We start from the raw sequence: 19112 nt of genomic DNA, 5'->3' as shown, positions 1-19112 counted from the left end.
CCCTGTGCTCTAGGTGGCAGCGTATCTCCATTCCAATGTTCCTGGCAGTGTTATTTCCCATCACTGGAACCTGATCTTTACCAGTGACCTATTGTCCCATTCTTTCAATGCATTCTCTTATGATCAGAATGGAGTTTCTGATTATTGCTTGTGACTGTAAATAGAGACGGATGGATTGTCATAGAAACCAAGATACAGGGTCATGGGTTACAGGGAACAGAGTGTCGAGGAAAGGAATAGAGGGCTGCAGCAAGCATAATAACACTGACCACTCTTACACTTTGCTTTTTTCTAGATCAAACAAAGACTGATAACAGGTGTCTGCCCAGCCAGAGAGGAAAAGGACCATCCATCCCTTTGTACTATCTAAAAAAATCCACTAGAGGACAGTGATGGCTCAATAAATATCCAGTTTATGCTTTTGATACAGTAGTATGCATAAGGATGGTACTGTGGCCCTCTTTTGGGGGGCTGTTTTGTACCCCCAATGTCTCCACACCTGACAGCACCCTCGAAAATATGTTTCTCATAAGTCCATCCATGTACATAAGAAGATGAGAAGAGCCTGCTGGATCAGGCCAGTGGGCCATTTAGTCCAGCATCCTGTTCTCACAGCAGCTAGCCGGGTGCCCATGATAAACCCACAAACAGGATCCAAGCACAAGAGCACTTCTCAGAAGCATTACGGACTCTAGCTGTGGCGGCAGAGCATAGCCATCATGGCTAGTAGAGCCAACAACAGCCTCCTCCGTGAATTTGTCTAATCCTCTTTTACAGCCAGTATTAGTTGGTGGCCAACACTGCCTCCCGTGGGAGCGAGTGCCATAGTTTAATGACAGGTCAGTGGTAAGACTGACACACAGATAATCTGAAACAAATTCTTTTAAAAACTTGAGCCAGGCAAGTCAACACGTACTTTTACTTAGTAAGAACAATGAAGAGTCTCGTGCCACCTTAACACATTTATGGCGGCATAAACTTTTGTGAACCAGAGTCCACTTCATCAGATGCATGAAGTGTTAATGGCTCTTCGCTGTTTTGGCTGCAACATTCTAGCACAGCTAATCCTCTGGAAATTAATTAGTGTACATTTATGTGAATTAACATATGCAAATGTTTTTTAAAAAAACAAAAAGCCCGGTGTTTTACTGCTGGTAAAAGAGATATTTTTTCTCTCCTGTTGTAGGGGACTTGGAGTTTGACAATAGAGAGCCATTCCTGAAACCTGGCAAAGGGGAAGTTATCACAACAATGCAATAATAAAAACCAGGAGTGTTGTTTCTTAGCTCTTCTTCGCGTTCCTACACAAGATTTTTACTCTTCCTGCAAACAAGAGGGAGGAATAGGAACTCTGCAAGTAGGAGGGAGGTTTATGAAGGAATAAAATACACACCTGCTTAATGTTTTCACAGATACAGGTAAGAACAGTCAACTTGGTATCACTAAATGTTTCTAATTTAAAAGCATTGCTATCAATGAAGAGTCAACCAAGAAGCACTCTAAGTGTTCTCTTAACTCTTGTGGTCCCAAAAGCTGTTTGACTAAGCAATGAGCAATCCCCATAATTTCAGAAAACGTCTCAGACATTCTTATCATTTTTTTTGCGCTACTATTAACTCAATAGTATAACTGAGAGTAGTTTTGTACTGTGAAAGGTTCTCCAAAGTTTCTGATCCACCCAGTCCACAATGTAGTCAGTTTTTACGGAAATTCCCATTTTTGTTTGAAGGTTGCTTTTATTGAAGGCTCAGAAAAGACTTAATTCCCTTTGCAACGTTGTACTCTTCATGTTCACATTGTCAACCTGTTGGGTATAGACCAAACAGCCACATCTTTGTGAAGGGCTCCTTTTCCCAGTGGTGTCCCTCTCTATCCCCTATTTCTTCTCCATGATGACCTAGATGCAATAGCTCCTTATGGAGCGAAGATGCCTCTCAGCCCACAAACGCAACCTGGTGCATGGCAGGCAATTTGCTTCCCTCCTCCTCTTTGGGAAGATACTGAGTTCAGCTGGTGGTCATCCTGTATTCTCTCCTTGTCTTCCTTTTGGCTGCCATATTAAACACGATCAGCATTCTCAGGTCACTCATCCTTTTCCACTTTGATCTCAACGAATGAGCTGAGGTCAGGACAAAAGCCTTTGTGGCTGGGCGGCCTGGGCGGTGTGCCCACCCTGGCTCCTTCCTCTTGAAAATGCGGGTTGTAGAGGTGCAAGGGCAGAAGCTGAGCTTCAGCGGAGGGCAGGCGGTCAGAGGGCGACCCATAAACCCGGTTAGCTTTGGTGCCATGCTTTGAGTTGGCATCAAGTCGGTAGCAAAGCTGAGTGAGGGGGGTAGCGCGGAATCGTGGGGGGCGTGCCACCCACACACCTGGCTCACTTAGGCTGTCTTCCTCGTCTGACATGAGCTCCTCTGTCACGCCTTGCCACAAACGCTGCTCTTCAGGGCCCAGCAGACGCGCCACCCCGGAACGATTTGCAAAAAGCTAATGGTAAGACAAAATGAAGCCTAATTAGTCATTCTAAGAATATCATCTTTGCCTACGCCCCTGCAATTACTCACCCCATCTGTCCTCACTGGTCTGTCTTTCCCAAATGTCTCTCCCTGCCCCCTAACTCCTCTATCATATACCTTCCCCCCATTTTGTCCTCCCCCTGGAGGACTCCAAAACTCGGCTTTACCTGGGCCTGCCATATTGCAGGCCCCCACCACCTTAAGAATTTGCTTGCTTGCTGCCCAGTGTCTTTTGAAAAGTGGAACCCGCTCTGTGGCATGTGTCTGAAAATCAGAGCTTTCTGCTGCCCAGCATTTGACAAGCTAGCTTGGGAATCGTCTCTGCAGCAGAAATAGAACACATGCTCCAAGGCCTGCAGTTTATAATGCAAACACCTCTTGGCAGCTGTGGGTTGATGGGCTCATTTGCCCCACCACTCGAGTGTCTGCTTCCCTGGGTGAAGGAAAGTCTCTTCTGCTACAGGGAGGTCTCAGAAGAGAGTGAAGCTTTACTCTGAGGCAGGCTTCATTTTTCTTTCTTTTTAAAGGAAGACTAGCACTGCTTTGATAAATGATCCTGGAAAACAAGTGGGATGCAGACATAATGATCCAGTTCCCTGGTTTTGTCTTCTTCCTTTTTTTTTCTGTTTTAGGCTGCTGTCTTAGAAGCCGACACTTGCAAATAAGCCATATTGAACTCAATAGGCCTTATGTCTGAGTAAATACACTTAGGAACGAACTGCTAGGTAGGAAGCTAATTAGAATGAATAGTAGTTTGTTTAACAACTTTGATCAAGTAATTTATTTTTGACTGAGAGAATCCTCTCACCCTGCTAACAGACCAATCCTGTGCGTATTTATTCAGAAGTTACACTTTTTTCAATGGGATTACCTTATGTATGTTCATGAGACTGCAGTCTTTAAAAAACGACATTTCAGTTGCAATCTATCCTATCCTATCTATCCTATCCTATCCTATCCAGGATTATGCCATATTGGAGTCAATAGGACTTCTAAGCAGACATAGGATAGCACTACTCATTAAGGATTTTACCAGTTAAATCACTTCTAAAACTTCCATAATATTTTGTAAACTGTCTCCGGTTACCTTTGGCAACTTTCCATAAAGCATACGCATATTTAACTCAGATGTAAGTCTCACTGCAGTTCGTAGGGCTTATTCGCAAGAAGTGTACATAAGATGACAGCCTTAAGGAGTAAGCTCCATTGAACACAGTGCCATTTACTTCTTAGTTAGGATCAGGTTATAAAAAGGGGAATGAAATGGTGTTGTCTGAGGAAATGTCGTTACGGCTGGAATCCAAGAACAGTCAGAACTCAAATGTTATGAAAGTCACAGCTGAGTAGTAAACATGAACTTATTAATTAGGAAATCTGAGTTATTTAACACCTAAACTGCTTGATGAAACTGATGGAATGTCTTTGCAGCAGTTTGAACATATATTTACTTCAAGTAATTTCAACATCACATAGTTCACTGAAGATATATAGCAGTTCCCACTACATGAAGCCTGTTCTAAGCTGCCTTATATAATCAGGGTTAAAAAGGACCCCAAAGATCTATGAGTGGGGAACCTCTGGCCCTCCAGAGGTTGTTAAACTACAACTTCCACCATCCATGGCCATAGGCCATGCTTGTTGGGGCTGATGGGAAGTTGTTGTTCAACAACATCTGGAGGGCCAAGTCGAATCCCCCTGCCAATGCAGGAAATTCTCTGCTATAGCATCCCTGATAGCCATCTGCCTTTGGCATAAAAAACAAAGAGTCCAACTTCTGAGGCAGGTCTGTTCCACTGTTAAGCAACCCATCCCATTCAACAACCGGAGTGTGCTGAGCAGAGATGAAAGGGGCCTAGAGACCAGCCCTGTAATGAAAATTTGGAAGGAGTTGTGGTATGTTTAGCCTGGAGCATAAGAAGCCATCTTTAAATATTTGAAGGTCTGTCATAGATGACAGAGCAAATTTCCAGGGAATAGGATATGAACCTACAGTTCAAATTACAAGGAAGAGAATTCCAGCTAAATATTAAGAACTTTCTTAGTGCACCAAACCTATTCCTTCACCTGTCATATACAGTGTTGCTTCTTTATGTTTCTAACCACAATATAAATGCCATTTCCTACTCCACTTCAGTGTGATTTTTGGAATTGATGGAGGAATGCATTTGGGCTTAAATAAAAAGAGGGGCAAAAAACTATTTTTGGTAGATAATGTAGTGTTGAGATAATATGGGAGAAATAGTTCCTCAGAATAATGGATTGGTTCCTTACCCGGTAGCGTCTACTTCGTAGTTTCTTCTCCTCCTTCTCTTTGAGTCCTTTGAAGGGATTCAGAGAGTTGCGATACTCACGTCGTTTGGTTAGAAAGTAGGCCACACAAGCACCTAACAAAACAAAAAGTGGGCAAAGCAATTGCAGGCATGAAAAGCAGGAACCGCACAACTGAGTGACCAGAGGATATTTATGTCTGCATGTCTGTGTATATGAACAGCCAGCATTTCAATGTCACCAGAAGGTAAAGACTTTTCTCTTTACCTGGGATTTTTGGCTCCTAATTTGAAGGGTGGCACTGTGGCCTCTTTTAGTGGGGTAGAGTTTGCTAATCCTGCCTTTTTTGTGCATAGCTGTGCTTTTACATTGCCATTGGATATTCTGAACTGGTTCCAACATAAGTCACTTTAGTCACTGTCTGAGAAAAGTGACTGACAAATATCACAACAACAACAGCAGTAAGTTCCAAAGTGAACACCAAGAGAGATATTTATTTTCAGACCTGGAGTAAAATTTACCAGCAAAGTGTATAAGGATTACTCAACAGGTAAAAATGTTCTAGGTATGCTCTAACAACAAAATCCAGACATGAAACAAGTGAAGTGTTTTTATTCACCCTCATCTTACCTTTTAGTTCTTTGTCAGTGTAATTGTGGTGATTTGATACCAATTCATGCTTCAGTTTCTCCAGCAAGAATTTCACTACAGAGATATTCCATGAAGATTTAATGCTGGGGTGGGGGGAGAGAGAAAGAGAATGGAGAAACGTAAAGACTAGAACAAATCCATCTTCAAAACCCATGTTTTTAGCAATGCCTTCAGCACAACCTCCAAGTCCTCATACCATAATCTAACTAACCCTAAGTACATTATTCTCCCATCTTTACTGTGACTCTCTCCTTCTTCTCCTTCCTGTTGTCTCCCATGTGTTGCATTCTATATTACAAGCCCTTAAGGCAGAGACCTCTCCTCTTGTAGTTTATAAAGCACGTTGCAAACAGTTGGCCCTATATAAGCATTAATAACCTGAACATTATTAAGGTGCCTTAATACGGGATAATAATAATGAAGGTTGACTATTCAGGATGTTGAGATTAATTTCAGTGGGAACATGGGTTGCCAGATCAATAAAGGCGTTCTGGGTTCTATTAGCTATGCAGAAAAGACCGGCTTGATCCATGCAACTTCCTTCTCCCACCACAACGCAGTGAGAAGCCACACTTGTTGGTTATCTTTCCTTTGCAGTTACTCTTCCTTATCTTATTTGCCAATCCCACCCAGAGCTCACCTCTCAGAGCCATCAAACCTCTTGTCATTGGTGATGTGGTTGTGGACATTATGGACCAGTTTCTGGGAGAGTAAACAGAAAGAGATAAGTGCCCCTCCACAGTAACTCTGCAAACCCCAAGCTATTAAAACAGAGCAGCATGCCCCAGAAAGTTAATTAAAATAAGCTTTGCAGTGTCTAAGCTGCTGGGCCCATGCCAAGTTCCTTGTGAGACACAAGCTCCAATATGTGGCAGTTATCTAAGGCAACTAACCGAGAGCACCAAGTCCCTCTTGCGCCTTGCATTCTTCTGTCCCATGCTTCGGTTTCTACAAGGAAGACTTGCAAAGCCCAAAGAGAAACGTGGCTCCCCGCGCATGTTGTCCTCCAAGGTGATGCTGTTGGGGGATACCTCTGGGCAGGAGAGAGAAGGATCATCCAGAGGCTGAGAGGAGGGGGAAGGTGGTGTGGCATAGACCCGTTGAATGGAGACATCTACAGCAGGTGATTCTTCTGCTCCCTGAGAACAAGAAAAAGACTTGTACGACTTAATATGATATCCTTCATTCCAAACTGCAGCTACCCTTCCTATCGCAGCTGCTATTCCAATTCTACAGCTCTGGCCTCAAAATGTGGGCCTTTAATTAATCTCTGCTCTACTATCCTTTAAAGTTCCTCCAAACCTTCTTTTGTGTGTTTTCACGCACGCACACAAAACGCATTGGCCTGCAAACACAAGTGCGTAATGGCCAAAAAGCCTCTTTTTATCGTTCACCGACAAAAGTTCACAGTTGGCTCAAGTGGTACGGAAGGCTCAAAGGCACTTCTCATAGCCCCATATATATGAAAACATTCTAACACTAACCCACTAGAACGTCTGCCAATCACAACGTTGCCAGTGCCTCTTAATCATCGCAAACAGCTCCAGCCTGACTCCCGTACCAGCTTTGGTATCACATATACAAATACACATACACTTTTAGCTCTTGCCAGTGCCCCCCAACCCCAGGCCACAACAGCAGAGCAGAGCTTGGCATGCCTCCCAGAATGCATCTCTCCTGAGCAGGTCATTGGCAGAGGAGGCGAGAGATGCCATCAAATATTCATGAGCCCATCTGTGTCTGACCGGAGGGACATGGGGACTGTGTGTATTTTGTGGGGTGGGAGGGACAAAGAAGCTCTTAATCTTCAGCCTACATACCCCGCCAAGCCCCCCAGGCCCCAGATGCACAGGCGAGAAACCCAAGTGTCCAGGTGGCCCTGCCGCCGCTCCCAGCTGCCGCAGCTCTTCAATGACCACCTGGACGCCACTTCTGAAGCCTTCGGCCTCTTGTTCCTCCTCATTCTGCTCTTCATTGTCCTCTTGCCGCTCCTCAGGACCACTCAGGGGGCTGGCTTTGACGACAGGGGCCGTCCTTCGGCGCAGTGTCCCCATTTCCTCCTCCAGCCGCCTCAGGGCTTCATTATTGGCCTTGGCCAGACTCAGCGCCACCTCAGCAAGGCCCACTGCCTTCTCTACACGCTGATAGATGACATGGAGCAGTTGCTCTGAAGACTGTACCGCTAGCCCAGTGCCTGTAACCGTGATGGGGGTGCTGGATGAAGGTGGTGGCGGGGGCGGCGTAGTCGCCTGAGCCCCCGGCTCCTGCTTGCAGGTGCAGCAGCAGCATTTTGCCTCTTTGGTGTTGGGAGGGGAGAACAAAATTGTGGCACTGAATGACATGACGATGCAGGTTTATGAGGGATTCTTGGTGTTCCCCAGCTAGTTCTCTTGGAGGAGGCAAGGCGAGCTTCAGATCTGGCCTTGAATGCTCTGCGATGGAGGCATGCCCATGGCACTGCTCAGAAGGCTGGGTCTCAGCAAGCAAGAGGAAGGATATTAAAGAAATATTTCTAAGAGTATGACTGGAGCAGACAGCCATGTTGTAGTACATCTGAACCTACCTGCTTCTGATCATCTAAATTGCTTAGATTTAGGCTCTAACCTCTGTATACAGATCTGCTGTAGCCAAACTCAACAGGGCAGGCCATTTCATATTTGCATTCAATCTGTCTAAATCTGTGGTTTGGAAACTCCCCCCTCCCCAATCCCTTGATGCAGTTGTAATGCCTTTTGCTAGATGCTGTATTTTAAACTGCATTTTCCTTTGTCCTTTTATTTCTTATATTGTATCACGCTGGATTACAATTTGGATTCCATAGAATTCAAATTATAATTCAATAAATTTGAGAAATAAAAGAAGCAATTAAAATACAATCAAAAATCATTATATTTAAGGCAGACACGCCACAGAACACCTGAATAAAAAAAAAACTCAACAGACTATGAATCAGTTTGTGAGCCCCAATCTAGATTTATGCTCAGTGTGATTAACATTAGGAGGGATTCAGCACTATCTTCCAGCCACCCGACTTGTCCATTTGGATCTATATTAACCCACAGCTGACCTCTTGTAAATCTTATTGCTTTTACAGTCTATATCTATTGATTATTTTGGCAGTCAAAGTCCTGCAATGAACTCAAGAGCTGAACTAGCAGTTCAGGTTTTGGCTACCTCTTTCCAATTTCTTTGTAGAAGCACTGAGACCCTGCCAAAAGAAAGAAGTGGTGGGAAACCTTTGCTTTGTTTCAGTAGTTCACACTGTGCAACGTTTGTTTTTCCTCCTCAACAGTACAGTTTGCTTTTAACCAGTGAAGGAAGGTGAGGACAGGTGACCTCACCTAGGCCCGAAGTCACCCCCTACCAAAGCAGGCTCAAAGCTTCTCAAAGCTTTTCAAAATCATTTTCTCAGCAGCTAAGCATCAGAAACATTCCGCTCTGCTGTAACAAAGGTAGAGAACAGTCCATTGTTTCTCAGGCCTTTCTCATGCCTTCTGGCCTTGCTAAAGAACCACATTGCAACTTGCTTTCTGTCCGGGAACCATGCCAGAACAAGAGATTGAAACGTATCTGAACACTCTGAAACCCCTTTCCTGGGAAGGGCGCCAAGAGTCCAATAGTCCCAAGACAGCTTTCTGTTCATGCTCAGAGGACTCCTGAGGGAGGAGAAAGGAGGAGGGAACTGGAAAGGGGTATATATGCTTGTGCACATGATTGTGAACTCGTGCATGCTTTTTGAGAACTATCACACTTGCTCCTTCTACCAGTTCATGGATGGTAGAAATAAAACTTTTTCTCTGAAACTATTCCTTGAGTGTCTGTTGACTCCCACTTCCCTTTCCCAGGCGCAATATTTTTCCCACCCGAGGGCAAAGCCTCATAAGGCTACACCAGCAGCGCATTCAGCTCTTGCAAAGCACTTGCAAACAGCCCTTGAAGAATGTTTTTGAATCTCTGTAACTAGGGTCGGAGGAGGGGACCGAGTCTGAGGTGATAATGGAAAGTAAAGCGGAGAGGGGAAACTATCCATCGCCATCCCTAGGAAGCTGTTCCGCTTTTCCAATTTCAACTGCTCGAAAGTGGTTTTAAAGTTCATGCAAGGCGTCTCTTTGCATATTTAAAATTCGCAACCCCCAAGGCGGGAAACGTGCCCGGGGCTTCTCCTCGTTCGGATCTGCGGCCCAACGGTTTGGAATCCTACGCTCTCCAGCATTCCATCCCGCGTGTGCAGCGCCCGGGGGGGGCGGGGGGGGCAGGAGAAGCAAGAGCGCCGCAGTCGTGTACGAACGGCACAGCCCTCCGTCCGCCCTGCCGCTCTCCGATAGGCTATTGCGGAAGAGCAGGAGGGAGCCGATTGGTTGCAGACGGTGGCGCCTAGGCCCGGGGATAGGAGCGAGGGGCGGGGGAAAGGAACATGGACGGGGGAGAAGGGGGCTCTCTGAGGAGGTCCGCGAGGCTGGGCCCTTTTCAAGGCCGCCTTCCCCACACTGGGTGGTCGAGGGCTTTCCTTTCCGTGGCCCCGCGAAAGGCGCCGGTCACCGTCTACCTTTTAAAATCCAATATAAGGATATGTCAAATACCAGTAATTACACACCAACGACAACAGCGTATAAAATAAATGATTTCCAAAAAAAAAAATTGCCTTTACTGGGGTATCTTCCAAAATGGCTGACCAGGCCCAAGGTCATGTCAAGACTCGCCCCCACTGGCACAAGTCCTGGCACAGGGGCACCGACCATGGCCTTGAATAAGAAACCCACCACATTTAAATCCTCATTTTCTAATAATATTGTTTCTCCCTCCATTTATTGCTGGGTTTTGTTGCCCCCCTGCCCACCCAGTTACTGGGTATCTGATAAGTATTTCCCCCATAAGTCCTCCTCCCTCAGCTGGTATCCCTGACTAGCAAAGCTGTCTGTCCCCAATGGGCTTGTGTGTCACTCACAATTTTAAAAATTACGTGGCCAGTCTTTCCCTTCTTAATTTACCCTTCCTTTCAAAGTGAAGGTTAATTTATTACTTGGGGGAGGGGAAATATTGACAGGCCTCACAGCGCCTGCTTCCCAAGCACCTGACACAACCCTTTCACACAAAATACTATACGGATCCTCCAATTTATTAGCTGCCATGTTCCCACTGCAATGTCAGGGCTAGCACACCCCCAGGGTCATAAACACTTAGAGTACTCTTTTATTCCAGGGAAGACAGGCGAGCTAATGCCAGTGTACTGGAAGAAGCAAAGATCAATAGTGTCGAAGCAATGATTCTTCAACATCAACTTCGTTGGACTGGTCTTGATGTTCGAGTGCCTGATTATCGTCTTCCAAAGCAACTACAGTACTCTATTCCGAACTTAAAAATGGAAAGCGTAATGCTGGCGGGTCAACAAAAGAGGTTTAAAGACTCTTGAGGCAAATCTATAAAAATGTAGAATAAACACCGACAATTGGGAAACACTGGCCTGCGAGCGCTCCAATTGGAGAACAGTCTTTACCAAAGGTGTCCTGGGCTTTGAAGACACTCGAACTCAGGACGAAAGGGAGAAACATGCTAAGAGGAAGGCATGTTTGGCAAACCCTCACCGTGATCTACTCCCACCCAGAAACAAACCTATGTCTCCACTGTGGAAGGATGTGGGGATCCAGAATTGGCCTCCACCATGTTCATGGCAGGCAATCTTACTCAGTTACGAGTGATCGCCAAAGAAGAAAACCCTTTTATTCCAGGTTAATTTAAGTCCAAAATGATTCCGCAGCCAGTCACTAATGAAAAATTGGGCCAAAGGAAATTCACCGTTTCACTGCTTTACAGCAATCCTGACAGGGTGAACAAAAGAATTAATAATGCATGTTAGCATATTTGTCACCCCAAATGATATTGAATAAGCCCCCTGTGCCTTTTCTAATCACCCTCTTGTAGAAACAAAAGCATGATTAGATTGAGACGAGAGAAGGTATATTTGATTAAAAAATCCGACGCAGATGCATGCATTATTCCTCTGCAAGCCTGATCCTGTAGACACACATCCTGTGTGCCTAATTAGTATACTCACAGCCTCACCTCTCCACTTATTTTCCTATCCGCTCTTCCTTGAAACACCATTTACCTCTACAGCATCACAGCCAAATCACATTACTTTACACAGCGTTAAATAATCCAGACTAACTGCCTTGTTATTAATGACCACTACTAATTCCCATTAAAATTCTCACATCATCCACAATAAAATGAAGAAAGGTATTCCCCCCCAACCCCATTCTTTAAAGCCCCATAGCAGTTAAAGGGCTTGGAGGGGTAAACTAATCTATGATATCTGAGTGTTACCTATTTTCCTGTACACTTATCCATTCCTCAGCATTATATAGACCTCTTTCTCCCTCCTCGCTATATCCATGTATAACAGCCTCCAAAGCTACTCTGTTCCTGCATGTACATATATTTTCTGCCAAGCATATCCCTGCTCTCCTGCTTTCCCCCCTCCCACATTCTGCCACATACAAGCCTCTCTCTCCCTTGGCGTATATTTTCCCTGGCAAGGCCAAACAAGGGATTGGGGTGCCTCCCTTTTCAATCCCTCCCCAGATCCTTTCCCCCCACCCCCACCCCACCCCCAATTCCATCCCACACGTCCCTGGGAAAAGGATACTGGAAGGTCGTGCAGCTCTTTGTATTCGTGTGTGTGCAAAGGGGGAGGATGTGCACCCTGCTGCCAACCGCCACACCCCCATGCTCCCCCCCTTCTGCCCTGATTGGCCAATCTCCTGTACGCACACAAACACACACCAAAGCTGCACACGCATTCCTGAGCAGGGCCCCAGCAGGGGACACCTAGACTAGCTGGGCACTGCCAATTTCCCCCTTTCCTGGACATGTACAATCAGGCTGTTTTTTATTCCTCCAATTTACACTTCCCTTTGATCCTTGCCACCCTCTACTTCTGCATGCTATTTTGTTTCTCAAAGCCTTCCTCTCATGCTCCTACTAGTCCCTCGTGTTTCTTCTTCTATATTTCACTCTGAACTGTTTCTGTTATTGCTCTCCCCTTGGCTCCTGTGTACACACAGCTTTCATCTCATTGCCTTCCTCCTTCTGTTCATCCTTCTTGCCGGCTCTTCCCTTCAACCTTTGCAGCTGTACACCCCCCCCCCCGACCCAATCCAGGAAACCCCATGGCCCATGCCTCACTCATTTTGTTGTGTACTGTAACCCTAATTTTCTTCCTCTCCACCCACTAAACAAGCATGGGGGGGGGCAGATTTGGAAAAGGAAAGGCCGTTTACCCAGGAAGGTTTCTTTTGTTTTCGACTCTCTACAAAACTACGCCTCCATCTTGGCTGCTTTGTTCATTCTGTTCCTGCTGCCCTGCAGCTGGCAATAACCTTTTCTGTTCACATTAGGTTCTACGCACTGCACACACATCGCTCGCGTCAATTGGGTGGGAACCAGAAAATCCAACGGTGCATAAAAGTATTTGGGATGGCTATGCTTGGCGAGGGGGCCAGCATGGGTTAATATTGGCATGCACTTCTTCATCTGCGACTGTCAACATTCAACAAGCATAGATTTGGGGTGGGCGAGGGGGTGGGATCCCTACGAAAGGCAAGGGACTGGTTTGATCAAACGTGTGTGAAGATGCAAGTGAAGTAACGTGGGCTATCATGGGGGAAAGGAGCAATTATTTAACAATCGTTTGACTTCCTCCCTCCCTTGGTATCGGCAGACACGTATGCTTCAGTGCCTGTGGGAACAGCCGACCTTCTGCTTTCTTGCCTAGGAACAATGAATTTCAAGAGACATTTATCTCCCACCTCCTGTGCCCAATCACTAACGCCCACAGAGGCAGCCAGCATGTTTGCCCCTCCAAGGCATCCCTCCGTTGGCAGGAATCCAAAGCCAACAACACACCTCTGACGGGACTGGAGTAGCCAAGATTTCCCTTGCCCACTCTCGTTTTTCAAGTGAAGACAAAAAACAGTTTGGACAGCAGAAGTTTAATTCTGAACAAGGAAAAAAACCCCAAATACTACATGAAACATGGGTTACAAGCATGAGACATCTTCCCAGACAGCGGCATCTGTGAGTCCCGCCCTTCCTCCAGCCGACAACCCTTAAAAGACCACAAATCAGCACCCCAGCCTTCTCCCAAAGTCCATCATCTCAAGCTACTGTTTCTGTAGCTTTGTCATTATATAATTCATGCAGTTTGGACACGTCATCGCTGGAGACACGGACCCAGCCATCCTGGCGTACGTGGTAGAGGTTGACTGTGCCCCCAGAGTAGGCATCGCGGTATGTAGCCTGGTAGATGGCGCGACGGGCCAGATCGCAGGCTTCTTCGACGGTGAGATCGTTAGAGTAGCCACGGTCCATCACTCCGTAGGCGTAGACAGAACCGGAGCCCACCGAGAAAACTTTGCCCGAGATGCGGTTCCCTTCACTGTCCACGTAATAAAGGCCTGAAAGGCAAGGCGGGGAAGTTTGTGTTACTGGGGCTTTTCACAAAATCATGACAATTATCGTATCAGCACCAAAGGTTGCCTTGCACACCCTTCTCCCCTCCAAAAATGATCTCAATTTCTATACCATGATGCATAGCCCATGTTTTTAAACAGGTTGATGGAAGGGAGCATTCAGTCCTCTGAGCTTCTTCCAGCAACCCTCTCCAAGTTTCAACACCCAAGTGCTACAGTTCCTGATGCTGCCGCATGTGTCCCAACATGGGGCTATGCAACATCCAAAGGAAATGTGGCAACTGGAATGCTAGGCTGGGGAGGCGTACGTTTATTGGGAGGAGCTATAGCTATGCATTTTGTACCAAGCTCAAGGATAAACTTGGCCACAGCTCAAGGCATCTTCTGCCCAGTATTCCCTGCTCTAATCAGCCCTCCTGGACCGTTGACAAAACCCAAAAGGATTACCGTATTTTTCGCTCTATACGACGCACCAGACCATAAGACGCACCTAGTTTTTGGAGGAGGAAAACAAGAGAGAGAAAAAATTCTGAATCTCAGAAACCAGAACAACAAGAGGGATTGCTGTGCAGCAAAAGCAGCGATCCCTCTTGCTGTTCTGGCTTCTGGGATAGCTGTGCAGCCTGCAATCACTCCATAAGACGCACACACATTTCCCCTTACTTTTTAGGAGGGAAAAAGTGAGTCCTATAGAGCAAAAAAATACGGTAATTCTTCAAGATCAGTTTCCCATCCTGATGGAACAAGCTACAGATACCTTCACAATGAAAACACTGGGGTTTCCCTTTCTATAAAAAGAGCTGCAACACACAGCTATGTGTCCTGTATCCTACACCAGATATAGGGAACCTGTAGCCCTCAAAATGTTGCTGGTCTCCAACTCCCATCAGCTCCAGCAAGCATAGCCTATGGTCAGCGATGATGGAAGTTGCAGTCCAACACCTGGAGGAGAAAGGTGGTCCTGGGAAAATTTTGCTTTTAAGTGTTTAGGTGGGGGATGGAATCCTTTGGGGAATGTTAAATGAAGACGTATTTTAGGATATTCTGAAATTGTAGGCACTGATTTAGAAAGAAGTGGGCGGGGGGGGGGGGCGTTTTGCACTGAGAGCACAGCCTTGGTGACGGAAAGGGTAGAATATGATGTAGAATATGGAACAAGATGCCTAAGTCAGAGGAATAACGGAAAACAGAAAGGTTTATATCCTAGTCCTTTGCATACTTGGATGCAAAGTATCACAGATTTCAGGGGAACCAAAGACTGCAGCTTCGCTTAGCCCCAACCATATTTAGACATATTGGGTATTCCACATGGAAAGACAGCATGTAACAAATAAACATATGAGAAAGGGATTTATCAAAGGGACTAGTCAGTGCAAACACTGAGGAAATTAAAAATGTGCAGAGCCCATGTAAATTCTTTGGATTTTTTCCTCAGGAGAGCAGCCAATCTGGCCCAATGGTCTGCTATGCAAATATTAAAACCATTTTAAATAGGATCACCACACTGTGATTCTACGCTAGTGCAACCAAGTGCTTCCAGAGGATGGGTACCAACCATCTATGTGGGGATTGTGGGAATCTTCCTGCTGACAAAAGCAAGCCCAGTCAACTTAGTACATACACCCTTCCCCTGGTATCCTCCAGAATTCTTGGACCATTGCTCCCAACAGTCCCAGAAAGCACAGCTGTGGACTAAAATATCTGGAGGGAACCAGGTAGGGGAACATTTAGTAAAACCCATGTGCATGGCACAGTTAGCTGTACCAAAGCAACAATGGCTGTACCAAGCACACTCTACCTGGAGATACCACCTCCCTAGTTAGCATATTCAACCTGGAGGCACAACCACCCTTGCTTCTAGACACATTTTTACACAGCCAGAGACTTTGCAAGAGTTTCTAGCAGCAGCCCTGCAGAAGCTAAATAGGTCGGGGTCTGATCTGTGCCTGAATGAGAGACCCCTTGTGAGCCCTACATGCATCATCTTAAGTTTCAAGATGGAAGAAAGCAGGATATAAAATAATATACTTAATTGGTAAACTATAATAACCTCACCACTAGCAAGTTGGTTGCAAAAGTGCAGCTATGACTACAAGTGAGACATTGGCCCCAACTGTCCTATATATTTGAAGCATCACACCATTTTAAACAGTCATGGCTTCCCCCAAAGAATCCTGGGAAATGTAGTTTGTTAAGGGTGCTGAATGTTGTTAGGCTGCTCCTATTCCCCTCACAGAGCCACAACTCTCAAGACTTCCCAGGGAAGAGGGATTGACTGTTCTGTGAACTCTGGCTCTTGTGAGGGGAATATAAGCCTCATAACAACTCTCAGCTGTTCCCAAGATTCTTTGGGAGAAGCCATGACTGTTTAAAGTGGAATGATACTGCTTTCAATGAATGGTGCAAATAGGGCGACAATCAGTCACTTTTCCAATACAGTGGACACTCGGGTTGTAAAAGTGATCCGTGCGAGATACACGTTTGCAACCCGCAGTGTTCGCAACCCGCAGCGGCGTGTCTGCACACACACAGATTGCGATTCGGCACTTCTGCGCATGCGCAAAGCAGTTTAGCACTGTGCATGCGCAACCGCCAAAACCTGGAAGTAACCCATTCTGGTACTTCTGGGTTTCAGCAGATATTTTAATCCAGCTAGCAGGGCAGTATGTTTCCTATGTTACTGGCTCCACCTCCCTGCAGAATTGAACACTTACCTATAAAGAGTATTAATGTGCTGTAGTTTCCCAAGGAAGTAGAAACAAATAAAAGTGAGCTAGAGAGAGCAGGAGCCAAAGTATCACTTGAGATGCACAGCAGAATTCAGAACCAGTGCATGTTCTTTTCCCAGTGTCAAAATGCAATGTCAGAAAACCCAACACAAAACTCGAACAGCATGTGAGGTAGGGGTACAGCCTTAATTAGTCCTAAACCAATGCAAATGTAAAGGTTGGGGAGTCTCAGAAGGTAGTTTTAAGTGAAGAAAGCAGGGAGAGGAAGACACTGGACCCCAGAAAGGTAATCTTAACCATCATTAATTTTTTTATCCTGCCCTTTCTCCCAAAGGAGCCCAGGGTGCCAGATAAAAATATATATGTGCATTCAGGAACATCACACAATGGATTTATCACCGCCTGTATAGCACTTCCCACAGCAAATGCCAATGTAAATACAGACAAGGATTGTGGAGTCACCAGAAGATAGGTGTGGGTACAGGCATGATCAAGGGAAATAGTGCAAAGGCTATATCTGTTTAGAATTTAGTAAGACAGGGGAGTGGAGAAGACATTTAAATCTTATGACAGCTCCCCCCCCCCCCCAAGAAAAATGTGGTGTCCTCACCTGGCCCTCGCTTGTCCCAGCCACAGATCATGGTACCCATAGAGAGCCCCATTCCCTTGTACTGATACACCATGTTGGCCAACAGCTTTGAGGCAGCAGCCACCGATATCTGCTCCTTGTTGCGGAGTTCATAGATGCGACACTGCCGTGCCAGCAGCCGCTCCCAGAAGCTGCAATCGGCTGCACCACCAGCCATGGTGCCCAGCAGGTAAGGGTTAATCTCGATGACCTTCTTGACCGTCTGAGAAGCAATGTAGACACCTGCTGTTGCCCGGGAATCCACCGCCACTATCACACCATGCTGAAACTGGAGGATCAAGGAATCAAGAGGTCAAGATCATGATCAACAAACCACAAAGGATACACACAACCAGAATGAATGGCAATCCAAAGTGTGCCCACCCTGCTTGAAGGCACCAATGCAAGAGGGTTCTTCACACCCCATTACATGGTCCAGGTGATAAGATAACATCCTGAGGCAACATTCACCTGCCAATCCAGTATGGGATTTGCCAAAGCAGCCTACCTCTGTCTCAACCTGAATCACCAGTCCAAAAGTACACCAGGGTTTGTGAGGCCAGTATCCCCCTCCCTCAGAAGGGCCCACAAGACATCAAAAGCCAATTAATTCTATTCTGGAAAACTCAGGTGATAATCTCAAAGTAACTTTTGATCATGTACGACAATGCCACCCATTGCCCACCTTCTCAGGTCTTCCGTTTCCTGAAGCCTTTCCCTGGACTTCCTTCCTGTGAATCCCTCTCTACAAAGTGCGCCTTCCATTTCCCAATTTTCTATGCCCCCAACTGAACCAACCTATTCTCCCAAATTGCCCCAATATGGACTCCAGTATCCTTAGCACATATCTGAACACCAGGTTCAAGGCCTCTTATTCGCCACCCCCAATTAACTACAGCCACCACCAGCCAGATATCTTTCTTGTCATCCCCACTCCCAGGTGAGCTTATATATTTTAAGTCATTAACATTCCGTACCATTTGTTCTGTAAACCACCTTGTGATCCTCAGATGAAGGGCGGTATATAAATTTAATTAAACAAACAATTATCAATATTATTTATTAAATTTGTATACCACCCTTCATCCACAGATCTCATGGTGGCTCGCAATCATAAAAACACAGTATCAAAACACAAATTACATAATAAAAAGCCCAGAACGAACTCACAAGAAGCACCCACCACCCTGTGAGGCTGAGAGATGGTGACTGGCCTAAAGCCACCCAGGGGGGCTTTCATGGCTGAGTGGGGATTCGAACCCTGGTCTCCCGGGTCCCTAATCCGACACTGTAAACGCTGCACTTTGCCTTCCACGTGCAAATAATAAAAACAGTCAAGAACAGCTTTGAGCAAACAAACAAACAAAGACAAAGGTTGCAAAACCTGGGTTTGTAATCCAATGCTGGCCGTACTCAAGAGAGGACCCAACTCATTCGTCTCAATGAGTCTTCTCCAAGTAGGGCTCACCCCCCCCCCAAAGCGATGCATCCAACCCCCCCACCACTCGCACCCAAAGCGCCCCCTCTCAGCCCCCAAAGGGGCGTGTCCCCCCACTCCCCGCCGCCCACCTTGAAGGCCAGGGTGGTGGTGCCGTGCAGCAGCTCGATCTTGGCATCCCCCGCGGCGGCGCCTCGGTCCAGGCCGGGACAAGGGGCCGCCAGAAGCAGGGGCATCCCCGAGGCCTGGGCCTCCGCCCCATGGCCGCCCCCACCGCAGGTGCCGAGCGCGGGGAGTCGGAACTCGTTGCCGGCCCCGAAACCGAAGAACCCGGCCCTGTTCACGGGCAGCTGCGGCTCCAGCAGGCTGGCCAGCGCCATCTTGGATAAGGGCTAGTCACCGTGACTCAGGGCC

General features: G+C 46.4%; 2 protein-coding genes across 5 annotated transcripts; both read right to left on the bottom strand.

Annotated features, from left to right (window-relative positions):
* Nucleotides 1–895: 895 nt before the first annotated feature.
* C13H14orf93 (chromosome 13 C14orf93 homolog) lies at nt 896–12981 on the bottom strand. Of its 4 annotated transcripts, none has more exons than XM_028702129.2 (7): nt 12079–12981; nt 7253–7907; nt 6326–6571; nt 6073–6134; nt 5412–5515; nt 4785–4897; nt 896–2484 (listed from the first exon to the last, which is right to left on the bottom strand). In XM_028702129.2, exons 2-7 carry the CDS (start codon nt 7772–7774, stop codon nt 2083–2085), a joined length of 1449 nt encoding a protein of 482 aa, XP_028557962.2. In that variant the 5' UTR covers nt 7775–7907; nt 12079–12981; the 3' UTR covers nt 896–2082. The 4 variants fall into 4 exon arrangements, with proteins under 4 accessions (XP_028557962.2, XP_077773037.1, XP_077773038.1 ...); XM_077916911.1 differs by having other exon boundaries at nt 7253–7901; XM_077916912.1 differs by lacking the exon at nt 12079–12981 and having other exon boundaries at nt 6464–6571; nt 7253–12031.
* Nucleotides 12982–13407: 426 nt separating this feature from the next.
* Nucleotides 13408–19112, bottom strand: PSMB5 (proteasome 20S subunit beta 5). Its single transcript, XM_028702130.2, has 3 exons — nt 18830–19112; nt 17243–17549; nt 13408–13888 (listed from the first exon to the last, which is right to left on the bottom strand). The coding sequence occupies exons 1-3, from the start codon at nt 19076–19078 to the stop codon at nt 13590–13592; spliced, it is 855 nt and encodes a 284-aa protein (XP_028557963.2). The 5' UTR covers nt 19079–19112; the 3' UTR covers nt 13408–13589.

Source organism: Podarcis muralis, chromosome 13 (genome assembly GCF_964188315.1).
Source record: "Podarcis muralis chromosome 13, rPodMur119.hap1.1, whole genome shotgun sequence".
Classification (NCBI taxonomy): Eukaryota; Metazoa; Chordata; class Lepidosauria; order Squamata; family Lacertidae; genus Podarcis; species Podarcis muralis.
The sequence above is the reverse complement of the archived record's forward strand: the minus strand, read 5'-3'. Positions and strand labels throughout refer to the sequence as shown.

What these genes read in the sequence shown, in the direction of transcription:
- C13H14orf93 (XM_028702129.2), bottom strand. Translation starts at nt 7,774, where the DNA reads ATGTCATTCAGTGCCACAATTTTGTTCTCCCCTCCCAACACCAAAGAG. An exon ending in CACTGACAAAGAACTAAAAG is followed by an intron (nt 4,898 to 5,411) that starts GTAAGATGAGGG and finishes TTGTTTTGTTAG; the next exon opens with GTGCTTGTGTGGCCTACTTT. An exon ending in TACGAAGTAGACGCTACCGG is followed by an intron (nt 2,485 to 4,784) that starts GTAAGGAACCAA and finishes TCTTACCATTAG; the next exon opens with CTTTTTGCAAATCGTTCCGG.
- PSMB5 (XM_028702130.2), bottom strand. Translation starts at nt 19,078, where the DNA reads ATGGCGCTGGCCAGCCTGCTGGAGCCGCAGCTGCCCGTGAACAGGGCC. An exon ending in CCACCACCCTGGCCTTCAAG is followed by an intron (nt 17,550 to 18,829) that starts GTGGGCGGCGGG and finishes TTGATCCTCCAG; the next exon opens with TTTCAGCATGGTGTGATAGT. An exon ending in CTGGGACAAGCGAGGGCCAG is followed by an intron (nt 13,889 to 17,242) that starts GTGAGGACACCA and finishes CTTGCCTTTCAG; the next exon opens with GCCTTTATTACGTGGACAGT.